This window comes from Eupeodes corollae, chromosome 3, assembly GCF_945859685.1.
Source record: "Eupeodes corollae chromosome 3, idEupCoro1.1, whole genome shotgun sequence".
In the NCBI taxonomy this organism is placed as follows: domain Eukaryota; kingdom Metazoa; phylum Arthropoda; class Insecta; order Diptera; family Syrphidae; genus Eupeodes; species Eupeodes corollae.
In genome coordinates, this window is record NC_079149.1 from 2,316,088 (window position 1) to 2,334,475 (window position 18,388).

The window sequence follows — 18,388 nt, forward strand, 5'->3', positions numbered from 1 at the left end:
CACATGTTTTAATAAACAACACTGTTTTCAATTTCCATTACAACAAACATAAACCTCACATAATTAAAAAATACAAAAAAAGAATACGCTCGAAATTCTTTTCTTCATTATTTTGTGTGTCTACAGCTTTTACCGAATCAGCAAAACCAAAAGAAATTCATACTCCTACACTCGGCTAAGCTTAACTTGCCACTTAAGCAAAACATACGTATTTTTAATAACTCGCATCATCAAGCTTCATGCATTTGTCATATATTTTGTATCGTGCGCCGCTTCAGCTGTTCATTCATTTGTCTTCCCTTGTATGCACGTGCCCCCAACTCACAATATTCATATTCATAATCAAGGGGTTGGAAGTCACCAAATAAAAATCTAAAAACACTTCTGGCACCTTTCGGACGTAGTCAAACCAAGTCAAGTCAGCAATTTTGAACAGACACTTGTTCCTATAATCGTGCACTGCTAAAAAGAACCACAAACTTTGCTGAAAATTATTATATCAAGGCTTTCACTTTGTGTTGAAACCTCTATTTCTTTTTGAAGATACGATAAAGAAGACCATTCATTCACTAGATACGAACAGACATTAGATAGATGTCTGTTGTTCATTCAATCGATCAGCTTCAGCAAACGTAGAGATACAGAATAATGCCCCGGGGCTTGAGTTTCTACTGTTAGTCGCTTCTTTCTATATCTAGTATTCTGTATAACGTTGAAATAAGTAAACGACTTTAATTCGCTATCGCAAAGGTCGCAAAAAGTTTGGAACTTAGTGATTCAAAAAATAAAAACACAACACAGTGATATTTAAAAATTCAAAATTACAGAAATAATGATATTGTAAGAAGAAACTGAAATACATATATTTTCTAAACGCGAGAATCAAAAGCTTCTGTGAATATCGGAATTACATGATATTGTACTTATAGACGTTTGAATTGATAGTGGGAAGTGCGTGTTTTTCGCAGCGTTTAAGTTGTTATCACAATATAAAACTACTTAAAATGAAAAAATATATTAAAGGTAAGCATTGCAGGAGAAGTGAGTTCATTTTCTGATTGATTGTGATTTAATTTTCTTAAAAAAAAAACATTTAAGCGAAAATGGCTTAAGTCATTAGACAAAGTCTGTCAGTATTCAAAATTATTCAACTCCAAACAGTGTTATTTTAAGGTTTTGTGAAAATCTACTTTAATATTAATATACTCGTATGTACTACAATAATAATTTAAATCTGCTTTCGTAACGATCATTATCAGTTCAAAACACATCATTCTGAACTTCTGTGCTTTAACGAACTGCATAAACTTTGTTGACAAAATAACTCAAGTCACGGATATTAGCAACTTCAGATTTTGTATTTAATTTTTTAGTTTTGATTTATCTGCAGCTGATAAATATCGAGCTAATGCAATATGCTCAATGAATCCGATGTGTTTTTCTTTTAGCTGCTTGATATATTTTTATTTTTGTTTTTTTGATTATTAATTCAAATATTTGGTAAAGCTGTTTAAACATTCTTTTGTCTATAAATATTGATTAAATCAAATATTTGTTTGTTTTTTTTTTTAAGTTGTTTTCCTCCAGGAGTTAAACGGTGATGTTTGAAGATTGTTACAAATTTGTAACTTAAATTAGTTTACAGGGGGTGTCTTGTGAGGGCCATTAAATGTTGTTTGTTTACCTTGTTGACATCAATTTTTGTCGTGTTTTGAAAATTGTCAAAACAAGAAAAAGCTTTAGGGCTTGTCTTAAGCGAGCCGTTCGCACTCGAACATTATGCTAGAAAATTTTGCCACGCGAGTTATGTTCGAGTAGATCTTATGTATCTTTAATACGTTGATTTGCTCTACCGCTTAATTTAAAGAAGCTTTTCCAAGTGTGACCTACAGAAGAAAACAACCCCTAATCCCAAAAGATATACACAACAAAAATATAGTCTGAGCAAACTGACCCAAACTTAAGACTTATTAAAATGATAATGTCAAACGAAACTTATCTGCAGTCTCCACTAAAATTAACTAATTAAAAGAAAAATGGAATAAATTATTAAAACTTTTGATAACTTTTTAAATTAGTAAAGAATTAATCAAAAAAATAGTTGGGAGACGTTGTTTAAGATGTTAACATTCTTAACACAATAATAGATACATTTTAAAACATACGAACTATTAAATTTTTGTACATTACCTTTAAAATACAGAACAGAATCCTGATAGCAGAAAATCGTAGATTCATATTGTTAATTTTTCATTCAAAATAATGACTAGAAGTGATGTTTTTTCTTTAAAAAAAAAAAATAAAGATGTTCCTCAAGATTGCATACTTGGACCAGATATGTACATTGTTGGTTATATCAGTAATATTGAAAGTAAGTAATTATTAAAAGATTGAGTATTATTAAATGTAAAGATGTCCTAATTAGAACATGTGGGACGTGGGGTAATGTTAAAGTGGTTATGTGTGGCTTTCTCGCACGCTTTCAAAACAAAATAAATTAGGTGGCGCAACAGTTCGTGGAGAACTAGCGCCTAATCACTTACAACTCTCAATTACTACTCTGTGCTCTGCTGTCTGAAATTGAGGGGACCTACAGTTTTCATGCCGAATCCGAGCGGCTCATTTGAGACAACACTTTTCATGACAGCAGGTTGTTTACTTTACTGATTTCAATATTTTTCGTTTCTACATAATTTATATCTTTTTTGTACTGATATAATATTTGTAAATTTACATTTGCATTTTATTTTAACTGCCTCTCAAATCACTTTTTTATCCATTGAATGTTGTCATAAAATGAAAAACGACCGATATTATCTTGTTAAATGTTTTAAAGGTAAATGCTTTCTTTGAATATATAGACCTTTAACTTTTATCAGTTCATTTCAATTTAAGTACTTGAAGAGTGATTTTTGAATCCTAGCTAAAAAATGGCTTATTCCGGCTTAAATAAAGGTATGTATAAATGTTGCTGCAATTAAGGTATTCGGTTAAGCTGAATAGTTTCAACAAAAGTTTGGTAGTGATTTAAAGTCAATTTTCTATAGGAAACAACAATATAAATTGTTATATGAATATTTTTAAACCTTATACCAGTTTTACTCCTAAAGAATCTTAAGTTGTAAAATATGTTATGTTCGTTTTAAGAAATCATCTTATGTTATTTTATTGTGAATAATAGATTCTCAATTGCAAAACATTCCCTCAAGTACCCACGAGTATATTGTCAATAATAATGCAATCAATCGTGATAAAACGGAAATAATCATCCAATGAATTTGTTTTCCATCAGATACCTATTACTCATCAATACATTTGCTGATTTAATGAACTACCTAGGTCTTTTGTTTTCAAAACACAGAGCTATACCTTTCTCGTGATAAGATTAGAATCTTTTAATGGAAAAACATAAAAATATCGAATTTAAAATTCATATACCGGAAAATACTAGTCGCATTCTCTGTTTTGCTAGAAACTCAGAAACAGTGTTTTTAAGAAAAAGAAACAAATTTTAAACTTGAAGAAGAATCTAGTCCATTCACCCCCTTATATCTTATATCTTCATTTTAAAGATAATTACATTTCTTCTTGAGTGGTTTTTTGGTTGTGTTTTCTTCGGAATAAAATAGCTTGTACTTGCACTTGATCTATTAAAATTTTGTTTTTAATTTCTTACAGGTCCTGTTTTGGGGGTTCGCCATGTCCAAGTGCTTCTTTTATTTCTATGCATTGTTGTCAACTATATGGGTCGTCTGAACGTTTCTGTTGCGGTTGTGGCGATGACAAACGCAAAAACTACAAATCCAAACTATGATGTGAGTTGAATTAAACAAATACTAAAGACTCATTCCATAACATTTTTTGTTTCTATTTTCAAAGGAATACTCTTGGAATGAAAAACAAAAATCCTACATTCTCAGCAGCTTCTACTGGGGATACATTCTTACACAGTTCCCTGGCAGTTATATGTGTCGGAAATGTGGTGCAAAATTCACTATGTTCATCTCAACTCTGGGATCGGCGTTTTTAAGTTTCATTACTCCAATTTGTATGCCTTTGGGTGATGGTGAAGGTTGGCAGGTTTATTGTGGAATTAGAGTGGTTCAAGGACTTTTTCAAGGATTGTTCTATTCCTGCATTCACGAACACTTGGCCAAGTGGTCACCAGTTGAGGAACGAACTCGTTTAGGAGCTCTGTGTCATACAGGCATGGAAATTGGTACAATTTTGGCAATGGGAGTAACTGGGCTCATAGCCCAATCAAGTTTGGGATGGCCTGGAATTTCGTACATATCAGGTGGCCTGGGCCTAGTTTGGTGCGCTGTGTGGCTCTTATTTGCCGATAATACACCGACTACTTCCAAATTCATAAGCTCCGAGGAACTGAGATATATTTTAGACTCACAACTAAGAGATGACAGTGTACACAAGAAGATCACAATTCCATGGAAGGCCATTTTCACTTCAGTTCCATTCTTTTCTCTCATGGTTGTTCGGTCAGCTGAGGCTTGGGGCTATTCGACTATTCAAGCCGAAATTCCATCTTACTTGCGTGGCGTTCTTGACATGGACATTAAAATCAATGCCTTTTTCTCAGCACTTCCATTTCTAGCCATGTTCATAATATCGTATATCTACCTCATTGCAACGGATATCCTATTGAAAAAGGATATTTTCACTCTGGCAACCCTGAGAAAAACCATTAACTCAATTGCGATGTGGATTCCATCAGCAACACTTGTTGCAGTGGGATTTTTGGATGAAACTCAAAAGATATTGGCCATTGTTCTAATGACTCTAACGGTGGGTTTCAATGGCGGAGTTACAATCGGAAGTGGCTTGAATACAATCGACTTATCATCGAATCATGCCGTTATATTGATTGGAATCATTAACACAGTAGTGAGTTGTGTTTCTTTGGTGACACCTTTGTCCGTGGGTATTATCGTAACTGATGCTGTAAGTTGTGATTATGAAGCTTTGCATTGTTTTGATGAGTTATGACCTTAATTTTTTCTTTTAGACTGATCGATCGCAGTGGCAAATTATTTTTATAATCTCAGCTGTCATGTTCTTTTTGGGGAACTTACAATTCATCTTCCTCGGAACAACAGAAACTCAAGTTTGGAACCATGAAAACTTCTTAGCTGGAGGAACACCAAACATAGAACAGGCCGATGGAATTAGTGTTCCCAAGTGCTTAAAGCCGGATCCACTAAATCCAATGGATAGTTATATCTGGAGAATAGAATAGAGCTTCTTAAATTGGAGTTCAGGCTGTGATGTTTGTTATTTATATTTTTAGGTTAATAATTCTTACCCATTGATGTTATTTAAATATTATAGGAGTAAAACCTTTTTACAAAAACACTCTTTTTCACATTTTCTTACTTGAATTTCAGTTTTAAACTTACTAATTTATTTAACTTCTTTGTCAACATCTTAAGAATCAGAATAGTTTCAAGAAGTTAGTTTCTTTAAATTTAAATTTTTTGTTTATTGTCATTTTTGGTTAGAAATTCTCCGTCGTTCCAAGGCTGAACATTTGTCGCTGCAAAGAAAAGGTATTGCAAGTTTCCAAAAAAGAAGAATGCAGACGCTATGACAAACACAATTTGCCAAAGTGTTCGTTGAGTCTTAAAAAAAATAATTACTATTACGTATATATAAGTAAAATAAATATAAATTGCATAAGTACCTCATCATAAACAATGATTCCAACTACAAGTGGAGTTATCATGGGAATAATATTTGTGATGCAGTTAAGAACTGCCGTCAATATGGCCGTATGATTAGGTGACAAGTCAATAAGGTTTAGCAAACTTCCAACTGTGTTTCCACTATTAAGACCTTCATTTAATGTCAATAGAACTATGGCTAGAGCTTTTTGTTTTTCGTCCAGAAATCCTATTCCAATTAGCAGCAAAGCTGGGATCCACATTGAAATCGTGTTGATGGTCTTCCGCACCACAGATAAGGAAGCCCATTTCTTCTGAAGAACTAATTCAGCAATTGTAAAGTAAACAAATGACAAAATCCATGCCGCTAAATGAGGAAGAGATGAATAGAAGGCATTGCTTACTATGCTCATACTCAGAACTCCATGGAGATATGCAGGAGTTTGAGTTTGCATTGTTGAAGATCCCCAATTATGGCCAATACGCACGACCAAGAGGGAAATAAAAGGAACCGATGTGAAAATAGCCTTCCATGGAATCGGAACTGTTGGCTTGGTTTCACCACCTGTCCCAGCCTGCGAAGAAATGATGTACTTTCGTTCGTCTGCAGTTATGAATCGAGCAACACTTGGACTATTTTCTGCGAAGATCATCCAAATAACACAAAACCCAATACCGAACCCTCCATAAACATATGATATGCCTGGCCATCCTAGATCCGAAGCGGCTATAATTCCTGTAAGACACATGGCAAAAACTGTACCAGTTTCAACGCCCAAATGACTAAGACCTCCAAGGAGAGTACGTTCCTCAACAGGTGACCACATTGCTAAATGAGTATGAGCACTTGGAAAAACTAAGCCTTGAAACAAACCTTGTCCAAATCGTATCACACAGTAGACTTGCCACTGACCCCAAGGAACGGAGACTGAAATCAGTAAATTAAGTACAGAAGATCCCAGCATAGCTATCATGATTGTTGCTTTGACTCCGAGCTTCCGAGACATAAATCCCCCTGGGAATTGGGTTAATATGTATCCCCAAAAAAAGCTGCTTATGATGTAGGACCGTTCTTTTTCATTCCAATCAAATTCCTCGGGTATTGAATAAAAATGAAATGAATATATTTTATTTTTTTGAACATTAACATTAGTTAATCGAACTTACATGAAAATATGGATTAGTTGTTTTTGAATCTGTCATAGCAATTAGTGTTACAGAAATGTTAACTCTTTGAAGATAGCTGGTTAACATTGCGAGATTTATTAAAATAGCCTGAAGATGTCGAGCTCCAAGTAATGGACCTAAAAAAATCAACACAAGCAATTCAACTAAAAAGTTATTATAAGCAGTATTTTAAGGTTCTTTCTGCTTAGATCAAATACGTTAAGACAATTATTTGTGAATCAATCAATTTTTTTACTAATTTTTAATTGACTTTTATTCGAATTAAAAAATATTTCCACTATCAGAATTCTTTTTATATTTTAGCAGAGTTATGTACCTTTATATTTTTCATCTACAACCATTGTGAATAATTAAATAAGTCTATCACTGTTTATTCGAGACTGCACCTGAAAGTACTAATTGTTCGAAAAATAAATAAAAAAGTTTTGAGAAAAAGCTCTTAATTGATCATTATCCAATTTTTAATCAACTTTTTTTTGATAAAAACATTGTGGGCCATTTACAGATAATACTAAAAAAAAACAGCGTTTTACCAATCACCACTATTACACCTCCCCAAAAATTGTGTGTGTTTTTTTTGCACATTTAATCTTATGTTGCCTTGAAGATAAGTCCCTACTTTTAAGATAGAAGAAAGTATAATATTTTTAAAAATTGTTTATTCTTGAAGATGCATTTCTCCTATCAATTGAACTTAATTGATAAAAATACTTTTTTTTCGAACTGATGGAATATATGAAAATCTACCATTATTAGATTAGAGACAGAAAACACAAAAACGAAATATTTTATTGTCTCTATCTTAAGAGGCTGCTTTTTAAGTTGAACTTTAAAACACAAACAAATTCTTGATCTTATAATAATAATAAATCTTATTACTAAGAGCCTTACATAAATATGTTTCCTTAATAAATAATTTTAAAATACTTCCAGGTCGACTGAGGTTAGATTTCTCGCTTGAATTTTTGAAGCATTTTGTCCATTAAGGCCATTTTCATTTGTTCCCTTCAATAGAAAATCTTCATCATTCCAAAGTTGTGTGTCGGTTGATCCAAATATAAGAAACTGCAAATTTCCCAAAAAGAAAAGTACAGCTGCTATGACGAAAACAATTTGCCATTGGGTTCGTTGAGTCTTCGAAAAAAGAAAAGAAAAATAATGAACTTTCAAAAAAGATCTTCGGAAATTAAATTAATTCAAACCTCATCGTAAACGATAATTCCCACAGCAATCGGTGTCAAAATAGGAACAATATTTGCAATGGAATTGACCAATCCCATCAAGATTCCTGCGTGATTTGGTGATAAATCGATAGTGTTCAACGAACTTCCTATGGTCTGACCTCCATTTAAGCCCACATTGAGTGTCATAAAAATGACAGCCAGGGTCTTTTGGTTTTCGTCAAGAAATCCAATTGCAATAAGCAACGCAGCTGGAATCCATAAGGCAATTGTGTTCATAGTTTTCCTCATCACACTCAAGGAAGTCCATTGTTTTTTCAGAATTATTTCTGCAGCTATAAGGTAAACATTCGAAAGAATCCACATTGCCAGGTAAGGAAGGGTGGAATACAATGCATTACTTTTGATATCCATCTTTAGTACTCCATGAAGGTAAGCAGGGATCTGAGCTTGCATGGTTGTGAAGCCCCAGCCTTGTAATATTCTCACCGTAAGGAGGGCGAGAAACGGAGTTGACGTGAATATGGCTTTCCATGGAATAGGAATTTTTCGTTTGGCTTCATTTGCAGCATTAGCCTGTGATGTCAGAATGTACTTTTTTTCTTCAAAGCTTATCAATCGAGAATCAATGGGAGTGTTATCTGCGAAAATCAGCCAGAGAATGCAGAACAAAATACCGATTCCCCCGAAAACATAGGATATGCCAGGCCATCCCAAGTTCGAACCCGCAATAATGCCGGATAAACCCATTGCCACAATAGTTCCACATTCGATGCCGGTATGACTCAGTCCACCTAAACGTGTTCTCTCCTCAATAGGTGACCATTTGGCCAAGTGTTCATGAACGCAGGGAAAGAGCATTCCTTGAAATAGTCCCTGAATTATACGAATACCGCAATAGATTTCCCAACCGCCCCAGGGAACACTCAAAGGAACTATTAAATTTAACAGCGATGAGCCAAGACTGGATGTTAGAATTGTAGCTTTTACACCCAGCTTCCTTGCCATATAGCCTCCAGGAAATTGAGTTATAAAGTATCCCCAATAGAAACTACTAATAATGTACGATTTTTGTTTCTCGTTCCAATCGAATTCCTTCAAATGAAAAAGTTAAATCAATTTATTTTACAAATTTATTAATCAAAGATTGAATTTACATAAAAATCGGGGTTTGTCGTATTGGCATTTGTCATCGCAACCAGGGAGACAGAAATGTTCAACCTTCCACCATAGTTCACAAGAATTGAGAAGAAAAGAAGGAGCGTCTGAAGATGGCGGATGCCAAGAATAGGACCTACAGAAACAGATATGCTTGTTATAAAAAATTGTATTTCTTAAACTCTTATAAGCTAAATAAACGAACTTGCTATTGGTTTTCAAGGTGATAATGTGGGCTCATATTGTAAAAAATGTAATTGTTTCATAAAAAAAATACAATAATTTTTATTATAAATCGTAAATCAATAAAGAAAATGTTAATCATTAATTAAGATTTTTTTTAAAATCTTAAAGCCTAGAAAAGTATGTTTTGAAAAAATTCGAGCATATTGTTCAATTAGATTAGTTTAGTATCAGACAAAGTGAAACATATGAAAATGTAGTACTGACGAACAAAATCAACTTCTTCGGACTTTTCTCTTATTACTATGTTAATATTGATCAAAACCTTGACGAACGGCAAGTTCAAATCCGTCCAAGATATATAAGTCCAAAAACACTGACCTTTTGTAACTACAACTGCAACCATATTACACTCTTTTAAATAAACAACAAAAACTAAAATTCAGATAAATATGTTCCTCAAACACTATTGACGGCACAAATGCGACTCTTTCGAGTTATCTGAATATGACATTGATATGAACTGCATTCTCCGAGTATTTCACTTTATTGTTAATCTGAAATAATGGATAATAAAATAAATATGCATTGACAGCACCACTATCTTTACTATCCATATTTCTCACGCAATTAAGATAAGATAAAACTGCATAAACTTTTACTCACTGCTTTTTAATTCAGACAGAACGTCATTAATAAACAAACCATAAACAGGTGTTGGTCATTTGGATAAAGTTTATTTTTATTAATAAATAAAATAAATAAATGTTTTCAAGAAATTTTGTATCAATGTTTATTTTTAATTTTTAACTCTGTCGTCGTTGAATTATTGACGCTTTTACTTTTCTCAATGTCATGCCTTATAAGATAGTCTGGATCATTCCAAGATTGAGTTTTGGTTGAACCAAAGAAAAGATATTGAAGATTTCCGAAGAAGGAAAGAAATGCAGCAATTATAAAAACAATTTGCCAAAGTGATCGTTTGCTCTGAAAATAGAATTCCATCAGTTAATTAAAATTGCAAATTAAAAATATCATTGCAATCCTTACCTCATCATAAATTATGACTCCAACTATGAGAGGAGTTAAAATAAGTACGAAACTTGCTATACAATTCCATATTCCCATCAAGATCCCAGCGTGATTTGGAGATAAGTCATTTGTGTTCAACATACTTCCGATTGTGATACCACCACCCAGACCTAAATTTAAAATCAACAATGTTATGGCCAAAGTTTTTTGGTTCTCATCGAGAAATCCAATTCCAAATAACACAGCAGCTGATCCCCACATTGCAATAGTGTTGATAGATTTCTGAACTACACCCACAGAAGCCCATTGCCTCTTCAAAACTATGTCGGCTCCAAAAAGAAAGACTAGTGACATAACCAACATCGCTATAAACGGAAGCGTTGAGAACAAGGCATTGCTTTTGATGTCCATATTAAGGACGCCATGGAGATATGCAGGCGTCTTGTTTTCCACTATAGAAGCGCTCCACGCCTGGCATATTTGAACAGCAAGAAGCGAGAGGAAAGGAGGAGAAGTTAGAATAGCTTTCCAGGGGATTGGAATCTTCTCTTGGTGTTTGCTTCCATCGCTGTCCTGAGACGTAATAATATATTCCCTCTCCTCCGAGGTTATAAATCGCGAATATGTTGGGTTGTTTTCTGCAAAAATTAACCAAACAACACAGAAAACAATTCCAATTCCGCCATAAACGTATGAAATTCCTGGCCATCCGAGACCTGATGCTGCAATCACACCTGTTAGGCTCATGGCTAATATTATTCCAACAGGGATCCCAACATAAGCAAGGCCACCAAGAATTGTTCGTTCCTCAACTGGCGACCATATTGCCATATGAGCATGAGCAGTTGGAAAAAGAAATCCCTGAAATAGGCCCTGGATAACTCGAATGACACAATAAGCTTGCCATTCGCCCCAGGGAACGCAAAGTGGCACAAGTAAGTTACAAATTGAAGATCCAAGGACTGCTATGAATATACAAGCTTTGACGCCCAGCATTCTTACCAAATAACCACCTGGAAATTGAGTTACAACATAGCCCCAATAGAAACTGCTCAAAATGTATGATTTTTGTATTTCATTCCAATTAAATTCCTGTGGAAATAAATAATTTAATTAAGAACATTAAAATAATATTTTGTAATGCTTACATGAAAATCAGAATTTGTAGTTTGTGCATCTGTCATGGCAACAACTGCTATAGAAACATTTGATCTCTCCATAAAGCTGACTGCTATTGCTAGAAAAAGCAGGAAAACCTGAAGATGGCGGGCTCCAATAACTGGACCTAAACATTAAAATAAGAACTTAGTGAAATATTTCGTTACGTATTTGCATGTATTAATACAGAATCTTCTTCTTCATCTTTTTTTTCAAAACCTTTTTTAGGAACTAAGATAAAGGGTAAGCATGAAATCAATAACAAATTATTTTGTCATAATAATATTTTTCGATAGTTTGGCAAGATATCCGTACTCAATTCCTCAAGTTAAGTAGAATACAGAGTTTGGATTGGATCGAAATCTAGACTGGCCGAAATAGTATTCATTTTATTAAAATACAAAATAAAATAAATTAATTTGCGCAAAAGTCTATTGAGAACTAGAACTCTCAACCAATAATGTGTACGAATTATGTTGTCAGGGATGGAGGGCCTAATTTAAGAAAGCACTTTTCATAATAAGAATTTCTCTTGGAAAATTTTACAATTTCTCGCAAGAGGCCGTTCCCATTAAAAAAAACTTTAGATGTCACAGACACAGATTCTACCCAAGACCTCTGGCATGAAAGCCCTACGCACAAACCACCACGCCACGGGTTGTTCAAGTTCAAATAGCAACGTTTATAAAATATCATATGGCAAGCAAGTGATTTGTTGTTAATTAAAAATTCTTCAGCTAAACAAGCCTTATCACATATATGAAGGTTCTATTACACTTTCAGTTGATCTATCCCAATAATTACCTTTATGTTCACTGCTATGAGCCATTGTGATAATAAACTAATTCCTTAGTTTTAGACTCTCTCCTAACGACTTCTTAAAACAAACTAAATCTCTAATGAATGTTTTAAAGTCTTTAAGCTTTAAATATCTTCGAGGCATGTAATTAATTTAAACAAAAAAAGTCCGACATTTCCTACATATCTGAAAAAATTAGGATGTGATAGGCAGAAAAATAAATAATTTTGATCCTTATCGTACACATTTAATCTTTCATTATTAAATTAAAAAAAAATAAATCCCGCCGGACGACAACCGCATGACGCGTTGAGAGATTAAGATTATAGTATATTATGGTTTCAATGGACTATGAGTTTTAAATAATACAGCAAGCAGAAGTAATAGTTTCTTCCGATCATTGAACGCAAGTTTAGCTCCCTCTGATCTCAAGTTTTATTTTCGTATTTAAAAAATTGTGTGTGTCTTAATGGAACAAGTGCTCGAACATCTTAATAGAAATTTTTGATTCTGTTCAACAGAAACCAATATTAGATTTTAGTGAAAACAAAAACAACTACATTTTTCAGTCGGTCAGTGAAACAAACTTTAAGCACATTTTATTTGTTTTTTTCTTAAAAAACAAGTGTTTTCAAATTAGTTTCTGAATTTCTTTCAATATTTATATTTGAATTACTATTTTTCATCAAGGATTTTTCAAAACTGGTCAATTGCTCAGTGTTACGCTTCAAAAGAAAGTCTTCATCATTCCAAGGCTGAGTATTAGTTGAGCCCAATATAATGTATTGAAGGTTTCCGACAAAGTATAGTATTGCAGCAATAATAAAGACAATTTGCCAAAGTGATCTTTGAGTCTGAAAGAAAATTTGTATCAGTTGGTTTAACTTCAAACAAAATCAAAGTCAAATATCAATACTTACTTCATCATAAACAATAATTCCGACAGCAAGAGGAGTTATAATTGGTATGCAATTCCCTACGCCATTCAAAATTGACATCAATACGCCAGCATGATTTGAAGACAAATCGATTGTGTTCAGGAGACTTCCTATTGTATTGCCACCATTAAGACCAACATTGAAAGTCAAAAGGATGATGGCCAAATTTTTTTGATTTTCATCTAGAAATCCTATTCCGAAAAGTAATGCAGCTGGTCCCCACATTGCAATAGTGTTTATAGTTTTTCGTACGACACCCAACGAGGCCCACTCCTTCTTCATAACAATTTCGGCTAGAATAAGAAATATGAATGAACAAGCCAACATGGCTATGTAGGGCAGTGTTGAGAACAATGCATTGCTCTTGATATTCATGTTTAGAACCCCATGAAGATAAGCTGGAATCTGGGCTTGCATTATTGAGAAGCCCCAAGCGTGGCAGATTCGTGTAACGATAAGAGAAATAAATGGCACTGATGTGAGAATAGCTTTCCAGGGGATTGGTATTGTCTCATTGGTTTCCCCATCGGCACTAGCCTGCGACATAACAATATACTTCTTCTCCCTTGAAGTTATAAATCGAGCGTCAGCTGGGTTATTTTCTGCAAAAATCATCCAAATTCCACAGAAAACGATTCCTATTCCACCATAGACATACGAAATTCCCGGCCATCCGAGATCTGATGCAGCTATAAGGCCGGTAAGACTCATAGCTAGTACAGTGCCACACTCAATTCCAAGATGGCTAAGTGCACCAAGAAGAGTTCGTTCCTCGACAGGTGACCAAACCGCTAGATGAGCATGAACAATCGGAAATATCAATCCCTGAAAAAGACCCTGGATAATTCGAATGACACAATAAACTTGCCATTGGCCCCAGGGAACGCAAAATGGTAGGATTATGTTACAGATTGAAGATCCAAGAGTTGCTATGAGTATACAGGTTTTCACGCCGAAATTTCTAGCCATGTAAGCACCTGGAAATTGAGTTACTACATAACCCCAATAGAAACTGCTCAAGATGTATGACTTTTGTTTTTCATTCCAATTGAATTCCTAATGAAATAGTAAATATTGTTTAAGTGATTTTTATATTTTGAATACTTTGATCGCGAACAAAAAAACTCACATGAAAATCAGGATTTGTAGTCTCTGCATCTGTCATGGCAACCAATGAAACGGAAACATTTAACCGGCCTGCATAGCAAACAGCTATTGCAAGAAAAAGCAGAAAAGCCTGTAGATGTCGGGCTCCAAGCACCGGACCTAAAAGCAAAATAATTAACTAGTCGTCCGTCGTTATGTTAAATGTTCCGAATAATTTTACAATTAATATCTTTTGTATGTCAAAACTATTTTATTAATCACACAGTAAATATTTGTTGCTACAAACATTTTTAGCGTCTTCACTCAATCAAATTCTTGACCAACCTTTATTTTCATCAATGGGAGGCATTTTATATGTTATGGTTTTTATTCACTCCAAATACATTTCTTCTGTACGAATTCTTAAAACTTACTAATTCTTGGATTGACTTTTAAAGTCTCTCTGCCAAAAACTACTTTATTTCAAAGCTATTAAAATAATCTAAAAAGTTCATATCTCTGTCTGTAAAGTATAAGGCCATAATATTTTGAAAAAAGAATGTTATTGATATTAATTTCAAACTAATCTGTTGTTAATCGTTTTTGCAGTACAGTGGTTCAGATTGTGAATTTATAATACCAGAATCAATTAAATTGTCACGTATGATAAAATAAGGAAAAAGAAAAATAATATTTGTACATTTATAGATAATCAATCATGACGTAGCTAGAATGTTAGCAAATTACTGATTATTTATGAAAAATCTTAAAAGTTTTGCAGATAGTAAAGTAACTTAAAGTCTGATAATACCAACTATTCATAAAAACGTCACTAGGTAATTTATTATGATCAATTAAACAAATTAAAGTATTTTCTACAACTTTAATACGAAAGGCATATCAGAAAAGCCTATACTTAATGTGATTACTCTTAACTGTAAATAATGTCCATAAGAAATTAATTCAAATAAGAACTCAACATGGATTCAAACTAAGATTAATGCTATAAGGACTTTTGCATTTGTCACAAGTGTCAAAATTATCGCTTTCCAATCACCATAAATTCGTCATTTAAAGAGAACTCTTCTTTTTTCGAAGATGGTCGTGATATTTGGACGCCTGGTTCAGTTTCAAACTTTTTCATAAAGTCTTCATGGTCCCATGGTTGTTTTTCAGCCTGCGCTAAATATAAGAACTGCAAGTTGCCCAAAACGTAGATAATAGCTGCAATTATGAACAGAATCCGCCATTGTGACCGATCAGTCTGCAATAAATAAATAAATTTATGGAAATCGTAGAAATTGTAGATGTTTCTTACTAACTTCATCGTGAACAATTAATCCCGCAACAATTGGACACACAATAGATACCAAGCTGGCCAAAGTATTTTGCAATGCATATACAATTCCAGTATGATTCGGAGTCAAATCGATTAGATTTAAGAAACAGCCTATGGTGCTGGCACCACTAAAGCCAACATTAAGCGTGACAAAGGTTATGGCTAAGCCTCTTTGATTTTCGTTGATAAATCCAACGCCAATTAGGAAACCCGCTGGAACACTCATAGCAATAGTTGCAAATATCCTTCGTAACGTTAACAATGAAATCCATTCATTTTTCATCAGGATATCCGCTCCTATCATAGAAACATACGAACAAACCCACATTGACACATAAGGAAGCGCTGAATAGAACGCATTTTTACTGATATCCATTTTCATAGTCCCATGTAAATAGCTTGGAATTTGACTCATCATTGTGTCAAATCCCCAGGTGTCACACATTCCCACCACCAGATATGATATTAACGGACTAGAAGTAAGCATTGCCTTCCAGGGAATTGGTATTTCCTTCCCCTGCCAACCGCCAATATTTGCTTGGGAATCCAGAATGTAATTTCTCTCGAGAGAAGTTATAAATCGAGCTTCAGCTGGAGTATTCTCTGCGAATATCAACCAAAATATACCGAAAACTATACCAATTCCATTGTATATATAAGAAATTCCGGGCCATCCCATACCCGATGCAGCTATCATGCCAGTGACGAACATTCCCACGATCGTCCCCAATTCTACTCCCGAATTACTGATCGCACCAAGACGATTTCGTTCCTCCACTGGTGACCAATTAGCTACGTGCTGGTAAACGCAAGGAAACAGTACCGCCTGACTCAATCCCATAAGAAATCGAATGAAGCTAAATAATTTCCAGCCTCCCCAAAACGCACAAAACGGTACCAAAAGGCCCAAAATTGAACTAAGCAGCGTACTAAAAAATACTGTTTTCTTAACACCAATTCTTCGAGCTGCATAACCTCCAGGAATTTGGAAAAGTATATAACCCCAAAAGAAGCTACTAAGAATGTAAGATTTTTCCTTCTCATTCCAATCAAATTCCTGAAAAAAAAAATTAGAAAAAAATCTCATGATTTTAAAAACAACATTTATCTTTCTATTTTTATTTTCTTACGTGAAAATTTATATTAGTTGTCTTCGCATCTGTCATGGCAACCAAAGAAACTGCTATACTCGTTCTTGAAGCATACTGAATGACAATCACCAGAAAGAGAAGAATTGCCTGAACATGACGGGCTCCAAGAACTGGACCTAAAAATGATTAATACTTTCGTTTATTTTGAGTATACACCATTAGCAAATATATTAATCGCATAAATGATGTTTCACTTTAATTGATTAATTATGTTTCACGAGAAATAAATGATAAACCCAGTATTTTTTGTATGTCATTATTTTTAAAGCACAACTTCCCAGAATTGATCTCAAACTAATTTTACTGTACCAACCCTTATTTTCTATCATATTTCACGGCACTAGAATCTTTTTTCTAATACATTACTTCAGTAAACGTTTGAAATCTCTGACAACACTGAACTAAGACAGATACATACTACACCAGTTATAATAATTAAATCTTCCAAAACTTACATTTTTAAATAAATGATATTGAAGTGATGTAGTTTAAAAAAAACTGTATTTGCATAAACCATACAATTTTTGCTATGCCATAAAATTTTTAAAAAAGGAAAATACATTATATGAGCATAATCCTATGAGTATAGACATTTATTTGTATTTTCATTTTTGGTAGTTTTATTAAAATTCCATGAGCGTACTTTAACAGTTAAATATATTTTAGGGCCTAGAACTATATTCCATAGTTAATAAACTTTTACTCGTACTAAAAACAAATCAAACAGTGTTGGATCTTGCAAAACTTTAAGAAATTAATTTGGAATTTCGTTTTTAAAACTTAATAAAATTCCATGAGCGTACTTAAACAATTCGTTATATTTCTGGGCCTAAAACCCATACTTCCATACTATCCATACTTTATATTATAAATTCGAAAATAACTCTGTCTGTCTGTCTGTTGCACAATCACGCCTAAACTACTGAACCAATTTGCATGATATTTAGTATGGAGATATTTTGATACCCGAGAAAGGACATAGGCTACTTTTACCAAGGGAAAATGACGCACAGGAAAATTCAGGTAGGTCGATCGCTTTTACTCCTAAACTACTGAACAGGTTTAAATGAAATTTGGTAAGAAAATAGATAGGAGGTAGTTTACGGGAACGTCGAACGTCGTATATAAAAATGTATTGCAGTAACCTATCTTCCTCTTAAAATGTATTAACCTAACCTAACCTAACCCATGACAATCACAAACAACAGTTAATAAACTTGTACTCGTACTCGTTCTTAAAACAAAAAGGTTTTGGCTACAAACTTGAAGAATGACTTCTGTGAAATTAATTTGGAATTTTGTAAGGTTTATTTTTCCGAATTGACGATATTTCAAAACACAAATCCATTTTAGTTGCTAAGTTAAAAATATGATTTTCATACTATTTACATCTAGTAGTATTTTTGCAAGTTAAAATCGGAAAAAAATGAGTGCTAGAACTTCTAGTAATTTTGCTAAATTCAAATCATCATGTGACTGAGCTTTTGATATTTCAAA

The 18,388-nt window shown here is 33.7% G+C and overlaps 6 protein-coding genes across 15 annotated transcripts; 1 reads left to right on the forward strand and 5 right to left on the reverse strand.

The window, feature by feature from the left end:
• The first annotated feature begins 727 nt into the window (after positions 1-727).
• On the forward strand, positions 728-5,370 carry LOC129950932 (putative inorganic phosphate cotransporter). Of its 9 annotated transcripts, none has more exons than XM_056062889.1 (5): positions 1,068-1,208; positions 2,896-2,955; positions 3,679-3,815; positions 3,880-4,959; positions 5,024-5,370. In XM_056062889.1, exons 2-5 carry the CDS (start codon positions 2,931-2,933, stop codon positions 5,252-5,254), a joined length of 1,473 nt encoding a protein of 490 aa, XP_055918864.1. In that variant the 5' UTR covers positions 1,068-1,208; positions 2,896-2,930; the 3' UTR covers positions 5,255-5,370. The 9 variants fall into 9 exon arrangements, with proteins under 9 accessions (XP_055918865.1, XP_055918868.1, XP_055918864.1 ...); XM_056062885.1 differs by lacking the exon at positions 2,896-2,955 and adding an exon at positions 2,204-2,371 and having other exon boundaries at positions 1,081-1,173; XM_056062888.1 differs by lacking the exon at positions 1,068-1,208 and adding an exon at positions 2,398-2,836.
• Positions 5,371-5,458: 88 nt separating this feature from the next.
• On the reverse strand, positions 5,459-7,283 carry LOC129950934 (putative inorganic phosphate cotransporter). 2 transcript variants are annotated; one of them, XM_056062896.1, is made up of 5 exons: positions 7,183-7,283; positions 6,846-6,982; positions 6,553-6,772; positions 5,699-6,414; positions 5,459-5,636 (listed from the first exon to the last, which is right to left on the reverse strand). In XM_056062896.1, exons 1-5 carry the CDS (start codon positions 7,205-7,207, stop codon positions 5,484-5,486), a joined length of 1,251 nt encoding a protein of 416 aa, XP_055918871.1. In that variant the 5' UTR covers positions 7,208-7,283; the 3' UTR covers positions 5,459-5,483. The 2 variants fall into 2 exon arrangements, with proteins under 2 accessions (XP_055918871.1, XP_055918870.1); XM_056062895.1 differs by having other exon boundaries at positions 5,699-6,772.
• Positions 7,284-7,623: 340 nt separating this feature from the next.
• On the reverse strand, positions 7,624-9,907 carry LOC129950933 (putative inorganic phosphate cotransporter). The gene is made up of 4 exons (XM_056062894.1): positions 9,770-9,907; positions 9,205-9,341; positions 8,069-9,142; positions 7,624-8,000 (listed from the first exon to the last, which is right to left on the reverse strand). The coding sequence occupies exons 1-4, from the start codon at positions 9,792-9,794 to the stop codon at positions 7,785-7,787; spliced, it is 1,452 nt and encodes a 483-aa protein (XP_055918869.1). The 5' UTR covers positions 9,795-9,907; the 3' UTR covers positions 7,624-7,784.
• A 288-nt stretch (positions 9,908-10,195) lies between these two features.
• On the reverse strand, positions 10,196-12,456 carry LOC129952477 (putative inorganic phosphate cotransporter; the record flags this gene model as incomplete). The annotated part of the gene is made up of 4 exons (XM_056065069.1): positions 12,383-12,456; positions 11,569-11,705; positions 10,439-11,512; positions 10,196-10,375 (listed from the first exon to the last, which is right to left on the reverse strand). Coding segments are annotated over exons 1-4 (1,416 nt in total), but the record flags the coding sequence as incomplete, so codon positions are not given.
• A 478-nt stretch (positions 12,457-12,934) lies between these two features.
• Positions 12,935-14,981, reverse strand: LOC129951399 (putative inorganic phosphate cotransporter). Its single transcript, XM_056063524.1, has 4 exons — positions 14,747-14,981; positions 14,445-14,581; positions 13,298-14,371; positions 12,935-13,231 (listed from the first exon to the last, which is right to left on the reverse strand). The coding sequence occupies exons 1-4, from the start codon at positions 14,769-14,771 to the stop codon at positions 12,992-12,994; spliced, it is 1,476 nt and encodes a 491-aa protein (XP_055919499.1). The 5' UTR covers positions 14,772-14,981; the 3' UTR covers positions 12,935-12,991.
• A 265-nt stretch (positions 14,982-15,246) lies between these two features.
• LOC129952091 (sialin-like) lies at positions 15,247-17,320 on the reverse strand. The gene is made up of 4 exons (XM_056064519.1): positions 17,205-17,320; positions 16,871-17,007; positions 15,724-16,797; positions 15,247-15,665 (listed from the first exon to the last, which is right to left on the reverse strand). The coding sequence occupies exons 1-4, from the start codon at positions 17,218-17,220 to the stop codon at positions 15,441-15,443; spliced, it is 1,452 nt and encodes a 483-aa protein (XP_055920494.1). The 5' UTR covers positions 17,221-17,320; the 3' UTR covers positions 15,247-15,440.
• Between the last annotated feature and the right edge of the window lie 1,068 nt (positions 17,321-18,388).

Coding starts and splice junctions, on each gene's coding strand:
- LOC129952091 (XM_056064519.1), bottom strand. Junction 16,798..16,870: donor CAACTAATATAAATTTTCAC/GTAAGAAAATAA, acceptor TTTTTTTTTCAG/GAATTTGATTGGAATGAGAA. Junction 15,666..15,723: donor GATTAATTGTTCACGATGAA/GTTAGTAAGAAA, acceptor TATTTATTGCAG/ACTGATCGGTCACAATGGCG.
- LOC129951399 (XM_056063524.1), bottom strand. CDS start 14,771: ATGCCTCCCATTGATGAAAATAAAG. Junction 14,582..14,746: donor TCCCATTGATGAAAATAAAG/GTTGGTCAAGAA, acceptor TTTTGCTTTTAG/GTCCGGTGCTTGGAGCCCGA. Junction 13,232..13,297: donor GAATTATTGTTTATGATGAA/GTAAGTATTGAT, acceptor ATTTTCTTTCAG/ACTCAAAGATCACTTTGGCA.
- LOC129950932 (XM_056062885.1), top strand. CDS start 2,263: ATGACTAGAAGTGATGTTTTTTCTTTAAAAAAAAAAAATAAAGATGTT. Junction 2,372..3,678: donor TTATATCAGTAATATTGAAA/GTAAGTAATTAT, acceptor AATTTCTTACAG/GTCCTGTTTTGGGGGTTCGC. Junction 3,816..3,879: donor CTACAAATCCAAACTATGAT/GTGAGTTGAATT, acceptor CTATTTTCAAAG/GAATACTCTTGGAATGAAAA.
- LOC129950934 (XM_056062895.1), bottom strand. CDS start 7,207: ATGGTTGTAGATGAAAAATATAAAG. Junction 6,983..7,182: donor TGTAGATGAAAAATATAAAG/GTACATAACTCT, acceptor TGATTTTTTTAG/GTCCATTACTTGGAGCTCGA. Junction 6,773..6,845: donor CAACTAATCCATATTTTCAT/GTAAGTTCGATT, acceptor TCAATACCCGAG/GAATTTGATTGGAATGAAAA.
- LOC129950933 (XM_056062894.1), bottom strand. CDS start 9,794: ATGGTTGCAGTTGTAGTTACAAAAG. Junction 9,342..9,769: donor TGCAGTTGTAGTTACAAAAG/GTCAGTGTTTTT, acceptor CTGTTTCTGTAG/GTCCTATTCTTGGCATCCGC. Junction 9,143..9,204: donor CGACAAACCCCGATTTTTAT/GTAAATTCAATC, acceptor TTTCATTTGAAG/GAATTCGATTGGAACGAGAA.